This window comes from Rhinoderma darwinii, chromosome 3 (genome assembly GCF_050947455.1).
Source record: "Rhinoderma darwinii isolate aRhiDar2 chromosome 3, aRhiDar2.hap1, whole genome shotgun sequence".
NCBI classification, from domain to species: Eukaryota; Metazoa; Chordata; class Amphibia; order Anura; family Rhinodermatidae; genus Rhinoderma; species Rhinoderma darwinii.
In genome coordinates this window covers 246,130,498-246,155,282 of record NC_134689.1, presented here as the reverse complement: position 1 = coordinate 246,155,282, position 24,785 = coordinate 246,130,498, and the positions used below count along the sequence as shown (strand labels likewise).

Below are 24,785 nucleotides of genomic sequence, written 5' to 3'. Positions count from 1 at the left end.
TCTTGAGAGTCTCAAAGGCCTGGACGGCCTCAGGGGGCCAATGGAGGACATCAGCACCCTTGCGGGTAAGGTCCGTAAGAGGCTTAGCGACGACCGAGAAGTTGGCAATAAATCTCCTGTAATAGTTGGCGAACCCTAAAAAACACTGTAACGCCTTAAGGGAGGCAGGTTGGACCCATTCCGCCACAGCCTGAACCTTGGCAGGGTCCATGCGGAATTCATGAGGAGTGAGGATTTGCCCTAAAAATGGTATCTCCTGTACCCCAAAGACACATTTTTCAGTCTTAGCAAACAGATTATTCTCCCGAAGGACCTGGAGCACCTTCCTGACATGCTCCATGTGGGAGGACCAGTCCTTGGAAAACACCAGTATGTCATCAAGGTACACAACAAGAAAATTACCCAGGTACTCTCTCAGGATTTCATTAATAAAATTCTGGAAGACAGCAGGGGCATTACACAACCCAAAGGGCATGACCAGGTATTCGAAATGACCCTCGGGTGTGTTGAACGCAGTTTTCCACTCATCCCCCTCTTTGATGCGGATAAGGTTATATGCCCCCCGTAGATCGAACTTAGAAAACCATTGGGCTCCCTGAACCTGATTAAAAAGATCCGGAATCAAAGGAAGTGGGTACTGGTTCCTTACGGTGACCTTATTCAGGTTACGATAATCAATGCACGGCCTAAGACCACCATCCTTCTTCCCCACGAAGAAGAAGCCAGCACCTACAGGAGAAGTCGAGGGGCGAATGAAACCCTTGGCCAGGCATTCTTGGATATACACCCTCATAGCTTCACGTTCAGGACATGAAAGATTAAATATCCTACCCTTAGGAAGCTTGGCACCAGGCACCAAATCGATAGCGCAATCGTAATCTCTATGGGGGGGCAACACCTCGGAGGCCTCCTTAGAAAACACATCGGCGAAGTCCTGAACAAACTCAGGAAGCGTGTTTACCTCCTCCCGGGGAGAAATAGAGTTAACAGAAAGACATGACATAAGACATTCATTACCCCATTTGGTGAGATCCCCAGTATTCCAATCAAACGTGGGATTATGCAACTGCAACCAGGGAAGGCCTAAAACCAGATCAGACGATAATCCCTGCATCACCAGTACAGAGCACTGCTCCAAATGCATGGAGCCAACCAGGAGTTCAAAAACAGGAGTATGCTGAGTAAAATAACCATTAGCAAGGGGAGTTGAGTCGATTCCTACTACAGGGATAGGATAAGGTAAATCAATACAAGGCATCTTTAGAGACATAGCAAATTCCACAGACATGATATTAGCAGATGAGCCAGAATCCACGAAAGCACTGCCCGTGGCAGACCGGCCAGCAAACGAGACCTGAAAGGGAAGCAAAATTTTATTGCGTTTCACATTAACGGGAAATACCTGTGCGCCCAAGTGACCTCCCCGATGATCACTTAGGCGCGGAAGTTTTCCGGCTTCTTATTCTTGCGCCTGGGACAGGTGTTCAGTAGATGCTTATCGTCCCCACAGTAGAAGCAGAGACCATTCATTCTGCGAAACTCCCTACGTTGTCGAGGGGACATGGAGGCCCCGAGTTGCATAGGTACCTCCGAGTCCTCCGTGGAGGGGCGAGGAGACGGGACCTCGGGGGGGATCGCAGAAAAGTCAGAGGGGAGCACACTGAAGCGTTCTAGCTGACGTTCCCTGAGACGTCGGTCAAGTCGTACTGCTAGGGCCATAACCTGGTCAAGGGAGTCAGACGAGGGGTAGCTAACCAGCAGATCCTTCAGGGCGTCAGATAATCCTAACCTAAACTGGCACCTTAGGGCCGGATCGTTCCACTGAGAAGCTACGCACCACTTCCTAAAATCAGAACAGTATTCCTCAACCGGTCTCCTACCCTGACGTAAGGTCACCAGCTGACTCTCGGCTAAAGCAGTCCTGTCAGTCTCGTCGTAAATGAGTCCGAGGGCAGAGAAAAAACGATAAACAGAGGAAAGTTCAGGGGCGTCAGGAGCCAAGGAGAAGGCCCACTCTTGGGGCCCTTCCTGGAGTCGGGATATGATGATACCCACCCGCTGGTTCTCGGAACCTGAGGAGTGGGGCTTTAGGCGGAAATACAGTCTGCAACTCTCCCGGAAGGAGAGAAACGTCTTACGGTCCCCTGAGAACCGGTCAGGTAACTTGAGGTCGGGTTCTAGAGGTGAGGTGAGGGGTACTACTAAAGCAGCGTCACCCTGATTGACCCTTTGGGCCAGGGCCTGGACCTGTAGGGAGAGGCCCTGCATCTGCTGGGTCAGGGTCTCAAGGGTGTCCATGATAGCGTCAGCGTAGGAGAAATGGTAGACTAGGTAACGGCTTGTAATTATGTAATGGCAGGAAGGAGGTGAAGGGAAAGTGAGCCCTAATCTACCCACCGCCCTGTCCCTGCCTACTTGCAACGACCCGCCCTAGGCGACGAGGTACAACTGGGCGGCGGTCCCTACGCTGTCTAAGTGCACAGGAAAACAAACAGGGAACACGCAAGGGAAGGGGCAGTAGCCACGGAACGCCACGAGGAAACGGAGCGGCGAACGAACAGTCAGGACCAGGACGAAGTGAGTACACCCGAGAGGGCACGGAGACAGAAGCAAGCCAGGGGCAAAGCAAAGCAAAGCAGGTCAAGCAGAACTGCAGCAAGGCAGAAGCACGGCAGAAGCAGGCTGGAGCAAGCAGCAGTGGGGCCAGGAATCCAAAAGAATTACAAGCACTGAGGGAGAGAACAGGGCAGGTAATAAAGGACAGGGGGCGGAGCTAACTCCGACAGACCAGGCCGCGATAGGCTCTCCCACTCCTGAGCCTGCCACCCTGGTTGGTGGGAGATGGTGTCAGTCGAACAGGTCTGGCCTCAGGTGTGGATTGATTAATCCCAGGAGTATACCTAGATGAAGTACCTGGCAGATCCCTAACACATACATTGAAATCTCTTACCTGCTCCTGCCGCCGCGGCTCCCTCCGGCCCGTCCGCTCCGTCTGCTGCCGCTGGTCCAAGTGCACAAGTCCGGAAGCCGCGACCGGAAGTAGTAATCTTACTGTCCGGCCGCGACTTCCGGTCCACAGGAAAATGGCGCCGGACGGCGCCAATTTCAAATTGGACTGTGTGGGAGCGGCGCATGCGCAGTTCCCACACAGACGGCGTACACAGAAGTGGATGGGATGGGAGCCGTTCGCAGTCCCTATGGGACTGTGGCTGCCGTATTCCATATCTGTATGTGTCGTTAATCGACACATACAGAAATGGAACAAAAAATGGCAGCCCCCATAGGGAAGAAAAAGTGTAAAAATAAGAAAAAGTAAAACACAAACACACAAATAAATATAAACGTTTTTCATAAAGCACTAACATCTTTAACATATGAAAAAAATAATTGTGATGACACTGTTCCTTTAAATGAACAGAAGCAATTGATACCCTAATCTTACACCACAGATCTGAGATTTTTGTCAGTGGATCCAGCTAATATCGAGTCTATGTTGTCTGCCCCCAATGTCTGACATCAGGGGCAGAGATTGGAAATGTTTGGATTTCAATCTATTCTTTCAGCCTTTTCCTTTGTTATTTTGGGAGATAAGCGGCACCAGACATGTCTGGCAGTTCCAAGTGTGCATTTTATGGAGGAGTTGGGCAGGAAAGGTGTGAGGCACATTGAGTCCCACTAGTTTAGAGAAGATGAGATGCAATGTTTTGGTCCTGACTAAATGGGATCCATAGTATGAATAAATAGGTTTTATTAATCTTCTTATAAAAATCCAACTTCTTTAGCTCAACACTAAATGTCCGCTAAATTTGTAATATACAATGGCCCACAATTACTTAGACCAGCGTACCTTACGCCAGTCTAAGGAGATAGTTGGAATGATTTGCACCATATTCATTAAAAGACGCATGCATCTTAATAAACGTAGCGCTCTTTGAAATATCTAATGGCAGAAAATAAAATCTATACCTGCTACGAGCAGACATAGAATTGCATAGTTTTCCACTTAGCTTACTTAATAAATATGGCCTAAACCACTCCAACTTTCTTGTCACTTTTCAAATTTGGCGAGTGACGAGAAAAGCTACAAATTTTACTGCAAATTCGGCACATTTTACAGTTTGTAACTTTTTGGGATGCAGTTTATGCCAAAAACAATCTATTTTAAACCACTTTATGAGCGATTTTTAGCTTTATGCTAATGAGTTTCTTAATGGACAACTGGGCGTGTTTTACTTTAGACCAAGTGGGCGTTGTACAGAGGAGTGCATGACGCTGACCAATCAGCATCATTCACTCCTCTCCATTCATTTACACTGCACTAGCGATATAGTTATATCGTTATGTGCAGCCACATACACAAACACTAACATTACTACAGTGTCCTGATAATGAATACACATGACCATCCAGCCTGGACGTCATGTGTACTCAGAATCCTGACATGTCTGTAGCATCTCTGTGAGATCCCAGCAAGGCAAACATAATCTCACGAGATTACGATGTAAACTGTCATTTCAAACAAGATTACGTTTGCCTTGCTGGAATCTCACAGAAAAGAGTCAGAAGTGTCAGGATTCTGAGTACACATGACGTCCAGGCTGGATTTCATGTGTATTCATTATCAGGACACTGTAGTAATGTTAGGGCTTGTGTATGAGGCTGCACATAGTGATATATCTATATCGCTAGTGCAGTGTAAATGAATGGAGAGAAGTGCATGACGCTGATTGGTCAGCGTCATGCACTCCTCTGTACAACGCCCACTTGGTCGAAAGTAAAACACGCCCACTTGGGCATTAAGAAACTCATTAGCATAAAGCTAAAAATCGCTCATAAAGTGGTAAAAATAGATCGTTTTTCGAAATAAAAAGCATTACTGTCACCTACATTACAGCGCCGATCTCCTTATATAAAAAATAAGCCCTCATAACGCTGAATCGACAGAAAAATTAAAAAGTTCTTGGTCTAAAAACATGGCAACATAAAACAATTAGTTTTTTTCTTTGCAAAAGTAGTAAAACATAAAAAATATATAAATTCGCTATTGCCGTAATCGTATGTACCCGCAGAATAAAGATAACATGCCATTTTTACCCCACAGTGACCGCCGTAAGAAACCCCCCAAAAAACAATGGAGGAATAAGTTTTTCCAATTTCACCCCCTCAAATATTTTTTTTTCAGTTTCCCCTTACATTACATGGTGCAATAAAAATTTTGCAGTGAAAAACTACAACTCATTCCACAAGAAACAAGACCTCATACGGCTTTATCGACGGAAAAACACACTAAGTTATGGTTTTTGGAAGGTGGGGAGTAAAAAACAGAAATGATAAAATGAAAAATAAAGCAGTGTTCTGAATGGGCGCTAAGGACACTTCTTTCCCCATAAAGTGCTGACACAAAATAACGGCAATCGAACAAACAGACCGGAATGAACAATCCGGGCATTAAGGGGTAAACAGAGCAGGCGCGCCGCATTTGTATAGTCTTCATTTCCATAAACAAAGATGGAGGACTTATCATCACGAGTGGGCGGGTACTAAGCGGTGTCACGTTACGGCCGTGCGTAGGCTGTAGGAGTGGCTGGTTGCCTGGGGAGCCCGTGAACCGGCAGCTGCGTCACACAACGGGGTCGCCATCTTTGTGAGCGGAGAGATGGGGCAGTGCGAGGTGATCTCCTCCAAGACCGTCCTGGTCTTCCTGAACCTCATCTTCTGGGTAAGGGTGCTGGGGCTTGTTATGGGGCGGGTGCTCTGCCGTGGTATTATGTGGTAGACTTGTGCTCTTCTCACTGACTAGTACCATTGCGGGCATGTTATGTGGCAGTGGGGCGGTTATACGTGTGTGCCATGTCGTTGGTATTAACCCTGTGTGTGCTGTGAGCAGTCGCTGCCGTTGTGTGGTGAATTCCTGATGGAAGTTCTAGGCGTCCTGCATGGGTCAGTATCATGTGATGAAGCTCCCGGCGAAATCCATCTCCTCCCACTCATGTTACCGAGTCTTTGTGTTCTGGCTGCCTGAACTTCTGAGGGTACTCTACGGCTCATGCGCACTTTTTAGTAAAATTCTTCAGTGTGCTATACTTTTTGTTTTTTAACAGATTGCACTTCTTTTCTATGGGGCCATGCACACATCCGTTTTTTTTTTTTTTTTTTTGCGGGTCCGTTCTGCAAATTATAGAACAGCTCCTATTCCTGTCCGTTTTTGCGGATCAGTTTCGGCCAGTCGTTAAAAATACAGATCGCGCACGGAAGCCGTCCGTGTTTTGCGGCCGTATAAAATGTGTGCATGAGCCTTTAAGACCCAGTTTACTTTTCTACAACTTTTATTTATATTTTTTAATAGTAACTTTTATATGGAAATTGACACAATAGATGAAGATGTTGTCACGTTTGCAGGATTTTAAAGGTTAGGCCTCCGAGTTAGTAGCCACCCTGAGGCCTCATGCACACGACCGTAAAAACACCCGTTATTGCGGGTCGTTATTACGACCCGCAATAACGGGCTCATAGGCTTCTGTTAGCCACGGGTACCTTCCCGTTTGCTCACGGGAAGGTACCCGTGCCGTTAAAAAAGATAGAACATGCCCTATTTCATGCCGTAATAACGGCACGGGCATCCCATAGAAGTCTATGGGGCTCCCGTAATCATGGGTGGCTCCGTGTGTTCACCCGTGATTACGGGAGCGTTGCGAGGTGAGGCGAGGTCAGGGGACTACCCGGTCTGCAGGCCACAGCCCAGTGGCGTAACTACCGCCGGGACTACAATGAAAACTATGGCAGAGCGGGGAGGTATCTCCCCGCTCTGCCATAAACAAAAGACATGTATCCCCTATCCTGTAAAAAATAAAAATAAAAGACGTTCATACTTACCGACAACTTCCTGCTTCTCCAGTCCGGTCTCCCGCCCGTTGCCTTGGTGACGCGTCCCTCTCGACATCCGGGCCGACGTCCTGGATGACGTTTCAGGCCATGTGACCGCTGCAGCCAATCACAGGTCAATCACAGGCTGCAGCGGTCACATGGACTGCCGCGTCATCCAGGGATGTCGGGCTGGATGTGAAGAGAGGGACGCGTCACCAAGACAACGGCCGGGTAAGTATGAATTTCTTTAACTTTTATTACAGAAAAGGCTGTCCCTTCTCTCTATCCTGCACTGATAGAGAGAAGGGGCTGCCGATTAGTGCAGTGCAATTTTGCTGCCAAAAACGTGCTCGTAAATACGGGTGGAATACGTGTGACACCGGACCCATATTTACGAGCACGGGTTCGTAAATACTGGTGCAAAACGGGTGGAATACGTGTGACACCGGACCCGTATTTACGCCAGTATTTACGGGTGTGAAAAAATACGGTCGTGTGCATGAGGCCTGACCAATCCTGGAGCCCGTTTCACTGTTGTATTGGCTCGGTAATGAGAACTTGTCACCAGAAAACAACCCGTGGAGTTCTAGTTGTCAGGAGTAGATAGGGAGAAGTGGCCTAGTTGCCCATAGAAACCAATCCAATTTGGCAAATGAAAGCAGCTACCTGTTAGCCGGAGCACTGCCGTCAGATCTAGGAATAATAGCGATGACGGTCTAATATCCGGCTGACTGTCACATAAGCCTTACGTTACAGCTTGAGAGGGGGAGCAGATCACACTCTACAGATGGAGTGAACCTACGTGATAAACCAATAGGGTATGATGTATTACCAAGAAGGGCTCGCAGGGAGTGATGCACTATACAGACGTGGGAATAGATCAGACAGTCTGCTCAGGTCAGCGCTTGGGGACTGAGTTTTTGTCTTAAAAATGTTCAGGTGCACGTTTTCTTGTGGTATTGTTTTTGTTAAAGGAAGGGTGTCGTGAAAAAAATATTTTTTTATATCAATTTGCTTTTAGTGTTTTATTAAAAAATGTTTTGTTTTACTTTATTTTTTTATTTTTTTTTGAACTTTTTCTTCCCTATGGGGGCTGCCATTTTTTTCCATCTCTGTATGTGTCGATTTACGACACATACAGACATGGAATACGGCATATACAGTCCCATAGAGAATGCGAACCGGGCCCGTTCCATCCACTATGCTGTATGCTGTCTGTGTGGGAACGGCGCATGCGCCGCTCCCACACAGTCCAAATGGAAGGTCTTCGGCCGAGCGACGTCCGGCGCCATTTTCTTGTGGACCGGAAGCCGCGGCCGGACAGTAAGATTACTACTTCCGGTCGCGGCTTCCGGACATGTGTTCTAATGCAAGCACTAGGAGCGAAGGGAGCGGACGGACCGGAGGGAGCGGCGGCGGGAGGAGCAGGTAAGTTATGTCTGTGTATGTACGTTTTTTACTGTGTGTTTACTACTGTATGTAAGCCTTCTACACTGTGTGTTCGCTCAAAAAATGGCGGCACCCAGTGTAGGAGGTTTGACCGTTCAATCCCCTCGTTTCTCCCGGCACTAGCCAGGATAAAGGAGGGGGGATTCTGTGAGCTCACTAGAGCGAGTGTGTCTTCTCAAATTTTGCAGCATAAAGCAATGTGGTTGCTTTACCACATGCCAATGCTGCAATTTTGGGAATTGCTCCATCTAGTGATAAGCACTGGGAAATGTTATAAATTAGCATCTAATTTATAATATTTCCTCACTCGTGAAAAAATTAGAACAATGTTTAATCACTTATACACTAACTGTTTAACTAAAAAAAAATATATAATAATTTTCTAGCGACACATTCCCTTTAACCCCTTCCCGCTCCTTGACGTACTATTACGTCATGGCAGCTGTATCGTTCGCGCTCCATGACGTAATAGTACGTCACGGGAGTAACGGCCGTTTCGGCCGTCCTCCCGACACATACAGGAGCTGTGACGCTGCTGTCTTGTTCAGCAGCTGTCACAGCTCCTACAGCGGGGACCGATCGCTGTGTCCCCGCTGATTAACCCCTTAAAAGCCGCGTTCTATAGAGATCGCGGCTTTTTAGGGGTTAAGCTGCCATCGCCGGCCTGCTACGCGATAGCGGCCGGCGATGGTGACTATGGCAACCGGACACCAAACAATGGCGTCCGGCGATGCCATAGACGGAAGCCTAGTGGGTCCTGACAACGTCAGGACCCACTATGCTTGCTGTCAGTGAGTAGCTGACAGTTCTAATACACTGCACTACGCATGTAGTGCAGTGTATTAGAATAGCGATCAGGGCCTCCTGCCCTCATGTCCCCTAGTGGGACAAAGTAATAAAGTAAAAAAAAAGTTAAAAAAAGTTGTGTAAAAATAAGAAAATAAAAGATTTAAAAGTAAAAATCCCCCTTTTTCCCTTATCAGTCCTTTATTATTAATAAAAATATATAAACAAACAAATAAACTATACATAATTGGTATCGCCGCGTCCGTAACGGCCTGAACTACAAAATTATTTCATTATTTATCCCGCACGGTGAACGCCGTAAAAAAAATAAATAATAAACCGAACCACAATCACAATTCTTTGGTCACTTCACCTCCCAAAAAATGGAATAAAAAGAGATCAAAAAGTCGCATGTACCTAAAAATGGTACTGATCGAAACTACAGTTCGTTACGCAAAAAATAAGTCCTCGCACGGCTTTATTGATTGAAAAATAAAAACTTTATGGCTCTTAGAATAAGGTAACACAAAAAGTGAATGATTGTTTACAAAACGTATTTTATTGTGCAAACGCCATAAGACATAAAAAAAAACCTATAAACATCTGGTATCGCCGTAATCGTATCGCCCCGCAGAATAAAGTGAATATGTCATTTATAGCGCACGGTGAACGCTGTAAAAAAAAACGAAAAAAAAAACAATCGTACAATTGCTGTTTTTTAGTCACCACGCCACCTAAAAATAGAATAAAAACTGATCAAAAAGCCGCATGCACCCCAAGAAAACTACAATGGATTCCTCAAGGGGTCTAGTTTCCAAATTGGGGTCACTTTTGGGGGGTTCCCAATGTTTTGGCACCACAAGACCTCTTCAAACCGGACATGGTGCCTAATAAAAAAGATGCTTCAAAATCCACTAGGTGCTCCTTTGCTTCGGAGGCCGATGCTTCAGCCCATTACCGCACGAGGGCCACATGTGGGATATTTCTCAAAACTGCAGAATCTGGGCAATAAATATTGAGTTGCGTTTCTCTGATAAATCCTTTTGTGTTATAAAAAAAATGGTATAAAGAGGATTTTCTTACCAAAAAAAAAATGTAAATTTCACCTCTACTTTGCTCTAAATTCCTGTGAAACACCTAAAGGGTTCATAAACTTTCTAAATGCTGTTGTGGATACTTTGAGGGGTCTAGTTTCTAAAATGGGGTGTTTGATAGGGGTTTCTAATATATGGGCCCCTCAAAGCAACTTCAGAACTGAACTGTAACCTATAAAAAAAAAAATGAGGCAATACTTTGCTTCTTACATTATACTGATAATGAGCCGTGCCCACCCCGAGATGACCCCAGTTTTGACCGTTTGTATAAACGGAGACCCCTATTAGACCGTTCCAGTGCCCGGTTTTCCCAAGCATACACCCCTGAGAAGTGTATTTCTATTGATGAGTCCCTGGTACATTTTAAAGGGAGGGTTCAATTCCGCGAGTACCTGCCGGGTAAGAGGGCAAGGTATGGCGTGAAGATGTATAAGCTGTGAGAGTGCATCAGGGTATACCTACAGGTTTAGGATATATGAAGGAAAGGCCACCCCCAAACCAGACTGCATCCTGGACTACAATAGGTACATGGGAGGGATGGACTTGTAAGATCAAGCCCTGAAGCCCTACAGCGCCATGCGGTGTGGTATAAGAAGCTGGCCGGGCACATCATACAGATGGCATTGTACAATGCGTACATGCTACGTCGATGTGCAGGCCAGACGGGAACTTTCCTGGAATTTCAAGAGGTGATTATCAAGAACCTAATCTTTAGGGACCAAGAAGGGGGGGGGCACCCAGTACTTCTGGAAGCGAGCCCACACGCATCGTACCAGGGCAACACTTTCCAGGAGAAGTTCCCCAAACTGGCAAGAAGGGAAAAAGTCAAAAGAGGTGCAAAGTCTGCTATAAGAGGGGGTAAGGGAGGACACAATATATCAATGTGACACGTGTCCCGAATAACCAGAGCTCTGTATGAAAGTGTTTTAAAATTTATCATACATCCCTTGGTTTATAATTTACCCCAATTTTACTTACCCTGATGCACTCCACACAGCTTATCCCCCCTCGTCTTTCCCCTCTGATCCCTGCTGTGTGTCCAGGCAGCTGATAACAGCCACATGTAGGGTATTGCCATACCCGGGAGAACCCACATTACAGTTTATGGGGTGTAGGTCTCCGGTCAAAATGCTCACTACACATGTAGATGAATGCCTTAAGGGTGTAGTTTTTAAAACGGGGTCACTTCTTGGGGGTTTCAACTGTTCTGGTACCTCAGGGGCTTCTGCATACATGACTTCGCACTAGAAAATCCCCAGTAGGCCAAATGGTGGTCCTTTCCTTCTGAGCCCTCCCATGGGCCCAAATGGCAGTTTATCACAACAAATGGGGTATTGCGGCCCTCAGAACAAATTGCGCAACAGAATGGGGTATTTTGTTTCTTGTGAAAATAAGAAATTTTCAGCCAAAACTACATATTATTTGAAAAAAATAATTTTGTTTTCATTCCCAGCCCAATTCAAATAAGTTCTGTGAAAAAACTATGGGGTCAAAATGGTCACAACACCCATAAATGAAGTCCTTGAGGGGTGTAGTTTCCAAAATGGGGTCATTTGTGGTTGGTTTCTATTGCTTTGATACCTCTGGGGCTCTGCAAATGCGACATGGCACCCGAAAACCAAACCAGCAAAATCTGTACTCCAAAGAACACACAGCGCTCCTTCCCTTCTGAGGCCTCCCATGGGCCCAAACGGCAGTTTATTGCCACAAATGGGGTATTGATGCACTCAGGAGAAATTGGGCAACAAAATTGAGTATTTTGTTCCCTGTGAAAATAAGAAATTTTGGTAAAAAATTACATCTTATTGGAAAAAATGTCATTTTTTTAATGTCACAGCCCAATTGAAATAGATGCTGTGAAAAAACTGTGTGGTCAAAATGCTAACAACAACCATAAATGAATTCCTTGAGGGGTGTAGTTTCCAAAATGGGGTCACTTTTGGTGGGTTTCCATTGCTTTGATACCTCTGAGGCTCTGCAAATGCGACATGGCACCCGAAAACCAATCCAACAAAATCTGGACTCCAACAAACATATAGCGCTCCTTTCCTTCTGAGCCCTCCCATGGGCCCAAACGGCAGTTTATCACCACAAATGGGGTATTGCCACACTAAGGACAAATTGGGCAACAAAATGGGGTATTTTGTTCCTTGTGAAAATAAGAAATTTTGATCACAAATGACATTTTATTGGAAAAAATGACATTTTTTTCTTTTCAGAGCCCAATTCAAATACGTGCTGTGAAAAAACTGTGCGGTCAAAATGGTAACAACAACCCTAAATGAATTCCTTGAGGGGTGTAGTTTCCAAAATGGGGTCACTATTGGGGGATTCCTACTGTTTTGACACCTCAACACCTCTTCAAACCTGGCATGCTGCCTAAAATATATTCTAATAAAAAAGGGGCCTCAAAATGCACTAGGTGCTTCTTTGCTTCTAGGGCTTGTGTTTTAGTCCACGAGCGCAGTAGGGCCACATGTGGGACATTTCTAAAAACTGCAGAATCTGGAGAATACATATTTAGTAGTGTTTCTCTGGTAAAACCTTCTGTGTTACTGAAAAAAAAAATGAATAAAATTGAAATTCAGCAAGAAAAATGAAATTTGCAAATTTCACCTCCACTTTGCTTTAATTCCTGTGAAATGCCTGAAGGGTTAAAAAACTTTCTAACTGCTGTTTTGAATACTTTGAGGGGTCTAGTTTTTAAAATGGGGTGTTTTATCAGGGTTTCTAATACATAGGCCCCACAAAGCCACTTCAGAACTCAAGAGGTACCTTAAAAAAAAGGCTTTTGAAATTTTCTTAAAAATATGAGAAATTGCTGTTTATGTTCTAAGCCTTGTAACGTCCAAGAAAAATAAAAAAATGTTCAAAAAACGATGCCAATCTAAAGTAGACATATGGGAAATGTGAACTAGTAACTATTTTGGGTGGTATAACCGTCTGTTTTACAAGCAGATGCATTTAAATTCAGAAAAATGCAATTTTTTCAAAATTTTCTCTACATTTTGCAATTTTTCACCAATAAACACTGAATATATCGACCAAATTTTACCACGAACATGAAGCCCAATGTGTCACGAGAAAACAATCTCAGAATCGCTTGGGTAGGTTTAAGCATTCCGACGTTATTACCACATAAAGTGAAATATGTCAGATTTGAAAAATGGGCTCTGAGCCTTAAGGCCAAAACTAGGCTGCGTCCTTAAGGGGTTAAAACAAATCTGTGGCAGATTTTGAGACGGTGAATTCTCTCCCCATCTGTAGATATCAATGAGACGACCGCTGTCCTCAGACCATCCTGCTGTGCTGGTGGCTCCACAGGGACAGCGGGGGGGTCTGATCAAGATTTCCATATTGACGATAAAGTACGATCTTATTCTGATTGTTGATCATTTAAAGAGGCTCTGTCACCAGATTTTGCAACCCCTATCTGCTATTGCAGCAGATAGGCGCTGCAATGTAGATTACAGTAACGTTTTTATTTTTAAAAAACGAGCATTTTTGGCCAAGTTATGACCATTTTTGTAGTTATGCAAATGAGGCTTGCAAAAGTCCAAGTGGGTGTGTATTATGTGCGTACATCGGGGCGTGTTTACTACTTTTACTAGCTGGGCGTTGTGTATAGAAGTATCATCCACTTCTCTTCACAACGCCCAGCTTCTGGCAGTGCAGATCTGTGACGTCACTCACAGGTCCTGCATCGTGACGGCCACATCGGCACCAGAGGCTACAGTTGATTCTGCAGCAGCATCAGCGTTTGCAGGTAAGGCGATCTGGGCCTTGAGAAGGATGTTACTTCTCTTCAGAGCGCCCAGCTAGTAAAAGTATTAAAAACGCCCAGATGTACGCACATAATACACGCCCACTTGGACTTTTACTTTTAAACACACCCACTTGGACTTTTGCAAGCCTCATTTGCATAAATACAAAAATGGTCATAACTTGGCCAAAAATGCTCGTTTTTTAAAAATAAAAACGTTACTGTAATCTACATTGCAGCGCCGATCTGCTGCAATAGCAGATAGGGGTTGCAAAATCTGGTGACAGAGCCTCTTTAAAGGCTCTTTTACAAGGGCTGATGTGAACGAACGCACTTTTGCATACTTATTCCCGATCATTGTATACACATAGCAGGGATCAGCCGAACAACCAGCAAACTATGGTAGTTTGGACATTTTGATGGTCTTAGGAAGGTCCTGTGACCCAGCTTTTAGTCTGAGTTCACACTGAGTTTTTAAAAGCATGTTTTTGTTTTTTTTTTGTTTTGGTTAAAGAACAACCAATGAGCGACATGGGAGTGTATCTGCCTAAAGAAGAAAATGCATTCAAAGGGCTCGTTCACACGTAGCGGAATTGCTGCAGAAAATTTCTGCAGCATTTTCACTAAAACTAGCAGACATTCCGCTGCGGAAAATGCACCATTTCCTGCGGGGTTTTTTTTTTCTGCAGACAATGGTGCGTATTTTGCTGCGCTTCTTTTTCCAGGTCCCGAGATGGTGACATCTCCTCTGAAAAACGCAGCAATTCAGTCCACTTTCCGCAGTAGGAATAGACGTGCTGCGGCATGAAAAATACGGATGGTAATTTTACGCAGCGTGTGGATGAGATTTGTTAAATCTCACCCGCTTTGCTGCTAGTGTATTCCGCAATTCAGGACGGAAAATACGCAGCAATTTGTTACAGATGACTGAAAACAAACACACTGAAGTTTTGTGGCTGCTTCTAGTTTATGGAAGAAAATGGTGTTTTCCACAGATATTTTAGGCAGTGTTACCGTATATTGGACGTGATCTCTGTAGCCTCTTTGATTTATTCATGGATCAGTATTTTTTATCTGCGGATTATATTCTTTTCTTTCAGGCTGCAGCGGGTATCCTGTGTTATGTGGGAGCCTATGTCTTCATCACTTACGACGATTATGACAATTTTTTCAAAGATGTTTACACCCTGATTCCTGGTGTAATAATAATCGCTGCAGGAGCCCTCCTCTTTATCATTGGTTTGATTGGCTGTTGTGCTACAATCCGTGAAAGTCGCTGCGGCCTCGCAACGGTAAGTGTCTATTACCTACTGATCTGTTTTTTGTTTTTATACAAGACGTCAGTAATGTAACGGTTGTGTGCCACAAAATCTGGTGGTTCTATCTATCAATACCAAATTCACAAGCAAAAGTCTTCAAAGCTTGAGCCAGCGGTCATTCATGAGGCAGATTTGCTAAGATTGGCATTTCACGCCTCCTAATAAATTTGTTGCATCTTCAGTTTGTGGTGTAAATTATAGTGCATTTGTCTGGCCGCGGTTGGCCCTATCCCCTTACACTAGTTTTTGTTTTAAAAAATTGGTGGGGTGGTGTAAAACGGCAAGAAGTTGAAAATTATTGCGACTTTGAAATGCCATAATACTGGCGTACAGCTGTTATTAAATCCCCCCCACCCAATATTCTGTAACAAATTCTGCTTATTAAACCCAATACTATTCAAGAGCTAAAAACCAAATAAAGAAAACAAAAAACTTTGTGGGAGTTTTCACTATAGTCACAAAGTGCATGAATTTACGAGTGCTCCTTCGGGCAATGGCATTGTATGGCCAGATTGAGATGATAGAGGCTCCTGTAGGTTTTCCACAGTGTGACCTTCACTTGCACACTGCCTTGAATCGTTTTGTTTACGGACCATTTGCATATAAGAGGGTTTTGTAGTGCAATCTGCTTGCCAGGCATCCCCCCCCCCCCCCAAGACATAAGATCTGCAAAGAACAGCCCCCGGCTGAGTGTAATTACCTGGCACTGTTACTTTCAGTTTGTTGTAGGATAATTTTGTTTGTGTAGAAGCATCTTTTATCATTATGGTTACGTTGATAAATGCATTCTTTATAAAGGGGTTGTAAAAATTATCTCCTATCCCGAGGAGGGGATAATTTTATGATTTTGGGAAAGCTCCTTAACGGGCACAAAACTAAAATTATAAATAGGCAGGATAATGTGAGATGTCAGACTAAATATTATTCAGCAGAGTAAAGGGGGTTTTACACTGGGCGATTATCAGGCAAACGATCGTTCATATAACATAACGCTCATTACAGATAATTGCCCTGTGTAGATAGGGCAGCGATCAGCAGATGAACGAGCAAACGCTCGCTCATCTGCAGGTCATATCGTTTTAAAAAAGTAAAAGATTATCGTTGTCGGCAGCAGTACATGATGATAATGTATAGGGACGAGCGATCGGAGTAACGACCGCTCGTCCCCATCCATAGCTTCGTGTGAAAGAAGCAAACGAGCGCCGATCATCTAGCTGTCTCGTTGATCGAAGCTCGCTGCAAAATTAGCCGCTGTAATAAGGCCTTTAGGCAAACTCGGACATGAAAAACGGATGTTTTTCACATTCACGTTGCATACGTACGTTTTCACAGATCCCTCATAGAGTTGTGTGAACAGCTCCATTGAAATACATGCGTCCGGGAGACGGCCGTTAAAAATACAGCCGTCACACGGACATATAGGTTCGTCTGAATAAGCCCTAACGATACTCGAAACTTTTTTTTAAGGAGTATTTTCACTCAAGGCAGAGAATTTAATTTGTGGTAGCGCAATTTAATAGTAAATAGCCTGACAAATATTTTAGTAAGAGCTCTGTATGTGAATATATCTATCTGCATTGTGTATATATGTTGTAACAAACGCTCTGCTGTATTTAAATATGATCTATGTATATCTCTTGTGTCTGATGTTATCATTGAGGCTAAGGGGGCACCGTTTGGTACGTGGGGAGAGGTTTTCACGTCACTCAGGCGCACACCTAGAACCTTAGTGTGTGTGTGTGTGTGTGTGTGTATAAATGTAATCTGTGATTCATTTATTAATTTTTTCCCCCTCAGTTTGTGATCATCTTGCTTTTGGTATTGGTAACTGAAGTTGTTGTGGTCGTTCTGGGATACATCTACAGAGCTAAGGTAACTGTCTGATATGTGCAGGTCACTCATTTGTTGTATGTCCTAAGTTTTGAAATATCTTATCGTATTGTATAAGTTTTTTACATGCATTAAGTGAGGTTTTTTTTTTGTTCGCTAAGACCTGAATCCGTCAGGTCCGCGGGACTGATGGGTTCAGTGACATTGGGTACACGAAGGATCCACCTGTAATCGATCACATCTTCGTTATGAACTTCTATGTGATCGATAGCAGCTCCATCCTGCATGTCAGACATGCAGTACCCGCTGACACTGAACAAGTCCGCCCCCGCGGACCAGACATATTCAGTTCTCCGCGCATGATGGGGGAGATTTATTGTTACTGTCGGAAATTTGGTCGGCATAAAACTAGACGAGACCGGCAGAAACTGCGCCAACCTGATCACATTGGCCCATGCCGTGTGATAAATTTGGCACATCTTGCTAGACATTTTAGAACCTTGTCTCTTCCAGACGCCACCTCATTGTTTGCTTACTTTTACATCAATATTTTGTCCCAAAAAAATATTGCACGTAATCTGGTGTATTTTAAGCCCTTTTAGCCACACCCCTTTTCTTGACACGCTTCAAAACGTTAAGTTGCAAAAAATGTCAAACACATCTGGTGCCTGGCGTGCAATTTGCGCAATTTGATCTAGAATTTAGGCGCATTCTGCTTAGTAAACCTCCCCCATTGTGTTATCTGCCAGGTCAGTTTTGCATGTTGATGATAGGATTATTCAAATTAATGATCGATTGGCCGCATCTTTAGATTGTTTGCAGATCCCACCAAAATAAGTTGGATCTTTAATAAAAAAATGTGTACGATTTTTAAGCAGAATAAGACTGATTTAGGAACTTGCAGAACGTAGCGTTGACTGATTTAACCCCTTAATGACCAGCATATTTTAGGCCCTAATGACCATGGGTGAGAGGGGGAGCTCACTCCCTGGAAACAAGTTAAATGCCGCGGTCGCTATTGACCGCGGCATTTAACGAGTTAAACAGCCGCGATCTAAGTAACCTTCGATCACGGCCATTGGAGCAGGAGCCCTGCTGTCATCAGACAGCCGAACCCCGGCTCCAGCAGCTTAGACTTGGCCGCCATGAAAAGGAGGTTGCCTAGCCTAAGGCCCCTTAGTGACCGCTGTGAAAAGGCGTATTGGTAGTCACTAAGGGGTTAAGGCTCTGTTCAAACTTGCATCGTAGTTTCCATCTATAACCGCAACCATGACGCATAGTCACATGACGGATACCAGCGCTGTCTGACAGACTCTATTGACTTACAATGGACGGATAAAATAGCACTGCTATTTTTCCTGTCAAACTGACAATCTGCAACAGAGCCTCCAACTCAGATGTGAACGCGGCCTAATAAATAATTACTATGAGCTGTCTGAGTGTGCCGGCATGTCACTGTCACGTTTAGAGTGTAGCTAAACGTTCGACAAACTTCTGACACATCATAGTGACCTATCAGAAGTTTGGATTGGTGGGGGTCTGAGCACTGAGACCCCACCAATCGCTAGACTGAAGCGCTTGTGTGAGTGCTCAGCTTCTTCGTGTCTGTTCGGCTTTTTCCAGAAAGCTGAAGTATCAGAGTACGGACTCCATAGAAAGTCTGTTTCCGGAAAAATAAAAAGCTGAACGCTTCATTCAGCTGCTTTGTTCTAGCGATTGGTGGGGGTCTCAGTGCTCGGACCCCCACCAATCCAAACTTCTGACATGTCACTATGACATGTCAGACGTTTGTCAAACATGTAGCTACACTTAGTATTGGTTATGTGGTATTATTTGCGTAATATGCTTCCCTTTAACCAACATAATGTGGTGCTGAATTAACGTTGTGTGTTTTTATTTCTAAAGGTAGAAGATGAAGTTGATCAGAGCATTACAAATGTATTCAATCAGTACAATGGCGTTTCCTCTGACTCAGCAAGTCGAGCCATCGATTATGTTCAGAGACAGGTAAGAATACATCTAATATTTATGGATGAAATAATTCTACTTATCCGTATATTAACTGTGCAATTGTCTGTTTTCAGCTTCACTGCTGCGGGGTTCACAACTATTCAGACTGGGAGAAAACCCCATGGTTTAATAAATCAAAGAATAACAGTGTACCGTTAAGTTGCTGCCGAGATAGTGTGTATAACTGTACGGGCAGCACGAGCAGACCTGGAGACCTGTACTCTGAAGTAAGTCACAATACCATTTCACTATAGTGGCAGTTTCTTGTTTTCCTTCTCTTTATGATTACACATTTTGTGTACTTGTGTATATAGCTGGCAGAGTTTACTTTCCACAATGTGGCCTCTGTTCTCGCTTTCTTGTGCTTTTATTAAAAGTTGTAATGTCTATTTCTAGGGCTGTGAGGCGCTGGTGGTGGAGAAAATGCAGGAAATAATGATGTATGTAATATGGGCCGCACTGGCATTCGCTGCTATACAGGTGAGATGTTCTTATGCCGTCATTACCATGCTTGCAATACAGTAACATTGTTTTGGGAAAAAAAATGAAGTGTGTGATGTATTCCTAGAGGTGTCCATAGATATCTGTATATTAAACTGTAGCTAAACGTTTAACAGACTTCTGACATGTCATAGTGACCTTAATAATAACCTAAAAAGGAGTCAATGTACCACTAGTTGCTATAAAACGTATAACACAAATACATAAAAGCTATTACATAAAGTTACAGAGATGATAGCGACCACAGTGTGTGAAGATGGAAACCAAAACGCATAAGTCTATGATAATATGCATGTAATACATATATGGCATGAAACGAGGATATGGATGTATATATACAAAATGTATATAAGAGTTTTACTTGAAATACTGATAGGGGAGTCACTTATGTGATAGCGCAGGTAAAGCTCACAAACCTATGATGACATGTGTTGGTAGCACGTCAGGCCATCACCCACCAAACACAAGCTATGGTAGGTGAAGTGGCTGGACAATGCCAGTCACATGAACACAGGTACAAAATACAACATATCCTGGATACCAAATAACAGTCTTACCCATAGCACAGTGTCCGGCTGTCTGGCGTCACACCCCAACGCACGTTTCAGCGGAAGTCTTCGTCTGGGGGTGTAGTGACATGTCAGAAGTTTGGATTGGTGGGGGACGAGCACGGAGACCCCCACCAATCGCTAGAACAAAGCAGATGAAGAACTCGTGTGAGCCCGTACTCTGATACATTGATTTCCGCAAAAAGCCGAACCGAAACGAAGCAGCTAAGCACCCACACGAGTTCTTCAGCTGCTTCGTTTTAGGGATTGGTGGGGGTCTCCATGCTCGGAACCCCACCAATCCAAACATGTCAATATGACATGTCAGAAGTTTGTTAAACGTTTAGCTACACTTTAAACTGAAAATGGTAACCTTTAGGGTATGTGCACACACACTAATTACGTCCGTAATTGACGGACGTATTTCGGCCGCAAGTACCGGACGGAACACAGTGAGGGAGCCGGGCTCCTAGCATCATACTTATGTACGATGCTAGGAGTCCCTGCCTCGCTGCAGGACAACTGTCCCGTACTGTAATCATGTTTTCAGTACGGGACAGTTGTCCTGCAGCGAGGAAGGGACTCCTAGCATCGTACATAAGTATGATGCTAGGTGCCCGGCTCCCTGCACTGTGTTCGGTCCGGTACTTGCGGCCGAAATACGTCCGTCAATTACGGACGTAATTAGTGTGTGTGCACATACCCTTACAATCAGTCAGAATCCTGCTTTCAAAAGTTAATCTATTTTCTACTTCGTTAACGTTCTGTGCCCTATTTACATAAGAGCTGAGATGCCAGCAGTGATCTCTGTGACTCTTAATAGAGCATTCTCCTTAGCTTATGCATTGGTGAGGGCTTCTTCATGTACAGTACCTATTCCCTCTAGCCTACCTGTCAGATGGAAATAAATGGCACAAGTAAACATTCATATTTTGTACAATAAGTGAGCGCATGCTAAAAGATATTTTGGACTATGGGAAGTCCATTTTCCTTGTTGCTTTTATGCATTTTATTCTAATCTGGTCTGCAATACATAGAGTATTATGGTCCACATAGCTCTGGGGTGCCGTGTCATAGACCAGGTTTTCTCCTCAAAGCACTGAAAACACTTTTTTCATGATTTTTCAGATCTGAACAATAACTACTTTATGTAAACGGGGCTTTACATGGCCATCGGACTGACAAAAGACTAGTCGTCCATTTGTACGTTTACAACCATTCAGTTAAAAGGTTACCTGATACCGTAGGGAGAAAAAATACAACAACCCTAGTATGATGTCCAATCAGCCACTCATTCATAGATCCTACCATCATTTATTTGGACAGATTGTCTGTTACCATCTGTTTGCTTAAAAAAGACATGGCCAGTTAATGGCAGACAATCTGAATCGTACATTTTGCCTGACAATTCTCATGACTATGGGCCGCTTTAGGTGTCATTTCATTCTAATGCAAAACGGATCTTATGCTCTAGTAAGTGATTGACGGCCGGTTTGCTTGTTGATAACATTGAAGTGTCAAAGTATGATGGTTCTACCAACTTGTTAAAGTTCACCTATTTCTGCAATGAAATTACTAGCACACATAGCTGGAATTGCTTGAGAACCTGAACAACAGGTTTGGTTTCTTCTATTAAGGAATACTGAATGTCACCTTTTATATATAGTAAAGTGCAGGCCTCACACAATAAACCGCTTACATACTGAAGAGCTGGGCTTTGCGAATACTTAACATTTCTAGTGTTCAGGTTTTTGTGTCCGAGTCATTTTCTTCCCTGCACCGAGCCTAGTCCTAACCGAAGCAGTTTAATCTTCCCCACAAACCAAGTTTTTACTTCTGCCACACCTAGGTTTCTACTGAATGTAAATTGAGAACCAGTAGATAGAATTACCTTTCAGGTGACCATAAAATAGATAGACTTGCTTACTTGGTCTGTTTACGGCTGTATTCACAAGGTGCAGTAAGTGTGCCATGCGGCCAATAACCACACACCGAAACTGAACACTGGCTTTTGGCCACATGTTCCAAGTGAAACACATGTCTTTGTTTATTAACCGCACTGCAGACGACTACCCCGTGTCAATCCAGCCTACATTCTGGTGCATAAACCATAAGGGTGTATTCATATTGAATTGCATGTTTCTGCAAAACTGTACAAGATCACGGCAAAAACGTTGATTCAACCACAACTTGTGAATACACCCTTAAAAAAACAAAACCACCTCTTTACACTTTAAAACTGCACAAAAGAATCTGTCCTCTCAAAACTTCTGACCAATATATAGAAGATGGGTAGAGCTTCGTAACTGTACCTGTGGTGACGGGCATGCAGGTCGCGCAACTGAGAAATCTGATTTCAATGGCGCTGCAAATGCTGCGGTGGTGGCCCCTTCATGTGTAGTGGTTCCCGCTCGCCAGCACATGCCCTCTGCTCTAAGTGACGGCTCTAGTCAGGCGCTTATACTACCTATAAACGGCAGCTATACACAATGTTTGCGGGTTTCAGTAATTTTTGCATTCTATACCTGTTTGGACATTATGCCAAGGTTATTCTTTAATACTTTCACCTATTTTTTGTTTGTTTCTGCAATATTGCATCTCAAGAATCTTTTTAGCTCCGCTTAACTGACTGTCTTGTGTTTCTCCCTCTCTCAGCTCCTGGGTATGCTGTGTGCATGTATCGTGCTCTGCAGAAGAACTCGTGATCCGGCCTATGAACTCCTCATTACTGGTGGAACCTATGCATAAGCCCACTTGATCAGATTGCCCCTTGTGCTTTGGATCCTTCAGCCCTTATTCCCAAGGAATCCACTCTGGGATAAGACTCTCCTTGTCCAAGTAGTTGTACACTGCTGATTCTCCGCTATGAGTTTACAGTGCGTTACCTCTACCCCATGACTATTCTCTACCTTCAGCCTGTCACTTTAATAGTTTGGTTTTTCATTATTTTGTGCAGATTTTGTAGGTTTTAGCATTAGCAACTGGTGTTTTGCTAGAAGAATACTAGTGAAGTAATGGCGGCACCGTGATTAAATCATTGCTCGGAGCAGAGTGATGTCTTAAGAATATGCTGCTGTGCGTGGTGCTTTTTTTCTTTTTCTTCTCCCCCTTTGGCTGTGGATAGATTTATACCTAGAGATATTTTACTTGCCTGCGTTCTACACCGTTTTATTCTACTGCACTTTGTGGACAGCCTCCTCCAGCAAGCACGGCCAGGATTTTGTAAACCTTTTGAATAATGTTCGTGTATACGTGTTAAGTTCTCTTATATGAAGGAGTTCAAGTATGAGGAACGAGATGCAAAATTGTATCATGAGTCAGTTTTGGATTGGAATGAGACTGAACACTGGACTGTGCAGCGCACACTATGAACATGCTACTGGGTTTGCACAGAGAATGCTTTGTACATCCTGATGTAGACGACACATTATGTAGCATTAAGGAAGCATGCACACCTCCACCAATAACTATCCGCATTAACCTGCCTTTTCACATAAATGTTGCTACATCCCTTGTCCGAAGGTGTAAAGAAAAATATTCATAATGTTCCTTATTAATTTTAAATACCTTAAAAAAAAAAAGGCACTCCGAGTTTTCTTTTAACACCATCATGACGCGTAGAAAGCTGTTCTGGAGACCGAATTATGCAGAGGAGATTGTGGAGTCCTGGAAAGTGAAATGCTTGGAGCGCGCTACACACTACAACTGCGCACACTGCAGGTTTGGTGGCAGCTTTGTTTTTTACCCAGGTCCGTACTCTTTGTGGGAGATTCTAGGCTTGATGCACAATATAAATAAGATACAGTTCAACGTCCGTAGTATGCATTAAGGTTCTTTATGCAGGAGATCATTTTCAGTTGGTAATCGCCGATGTGTAGAAATAAAGTAGCAACCTCAGGATTCTCTAGATCAACATTGTCTCCATTAAGAACAACAAACAATTCTAGACCTGTAAATAGTGACTGATTCAATAAAACGTACATCTACCTTTTTTGTGTGTGAATATTGTTTTTTTTATAAGTTTATTTAAAAAGTTACCTTTACTAAGTTAAAGGCCGTATGATACAGCGGAGGGGTAAATACAATCCTCTTAACAATTTGGCCTCAAGACTGGTCGGCAACTTTTTCTGGTCTGAGGGCCACATTGTCAGATTGTACTACTCCCAAGGGCTGCAACAAAACTTAACCTGTTCCCGCACCACAACGTAAGAGCAAGTTGTGGTGCTAGGGTTGATGTATGGAGCAGGCTAAGCTCTCTCTGTATGCTGCAAGTGTGTATTACAGCTGACACCCGGGACTAACTGCTAGAAACAGCGATCGCTCTGTTCCTGGCTGTTTAACCCCTTAAATGCTGCAGTCGTGATTGATCACAGCATTTAAGATGTTGGAGGGGGGTGCTCCCCTCTTTCTGACAGCTCAGCGCCCCCCCCCCCGGGATGCGTTTGTGGGTAACCGATGGTTGTCATGGCAAGTCCAGGGGCTTAATCAAGGCCCCCAGGACGGCCTTTCTTAATCTCCTGTTCAGCCCTGCCGCTGGTTCAAGACTAGGACTAAAGAAATGTGTAAAATAAAAAGAAAAGTTTAATAACGTTTTTGGTAGTGTTAAAAAAAAAAAAAAAAA

At 43.9% G+C, this 24,785-nt stretch overlaps 1 protein-coding gene across 1 annotated transcript; it reads left to right on the top strand.

Moving 5' to 3' along the window:
* Window positions 1-5,563: 5,563 nt before the first annotated feature.
* Window positions 5,564-24,155, top strand: TSPAN3 (tetraspanin 3). The gene is made up of 7 exons (XM_075857646.1): window positions 5,564-5,719; window positions 15,057-15,248; window positions 17,073-17,147; window positions 19,011-19,112; window positions 19,190-19,342; window positions 19,512-19,595; window positions 22,820-24,155. Exons 1-7 carry the CDS (start codon window positions 5,657-5,659, stop codon window positions 22,910-22,912), a joined length of 762 nt encoding a protein of 253 aa, XP_075713761.1. The 5' UTR covers window positions 5,564-5,656; the 3' UTR covers window positions 22,913-24,155.
* The last annotated feature ends 630 nt before the right edge of the window (window positions 24,156-24,785 follow it).

Bases quoted from the DNA above. Each gene is read 5' to 3' on its own strand.
- TSPAN3 (XM_075857646.1), top strand. From the start codon at position 5,657: ATGGGGCAGTGCGAGGTGATCTCCTCCAAGACCGTCCTGGTCTTCCTG. The intron at 5,720-15,056 runs GTAAGGGTGCTG...CTTTTCTTTCAG, and splicing joins TCCTGAACCTCATCTTCTGG to GCTGCAGCGGGTATCCTGTG. The intron at 19,596-22,819 runs GTGAGATGTTCT...TCCCTCTCTCAG, and splicing joins TGGCATTCGCTGCTATACAG to CTCCTGGGTATGCTGTGTGC.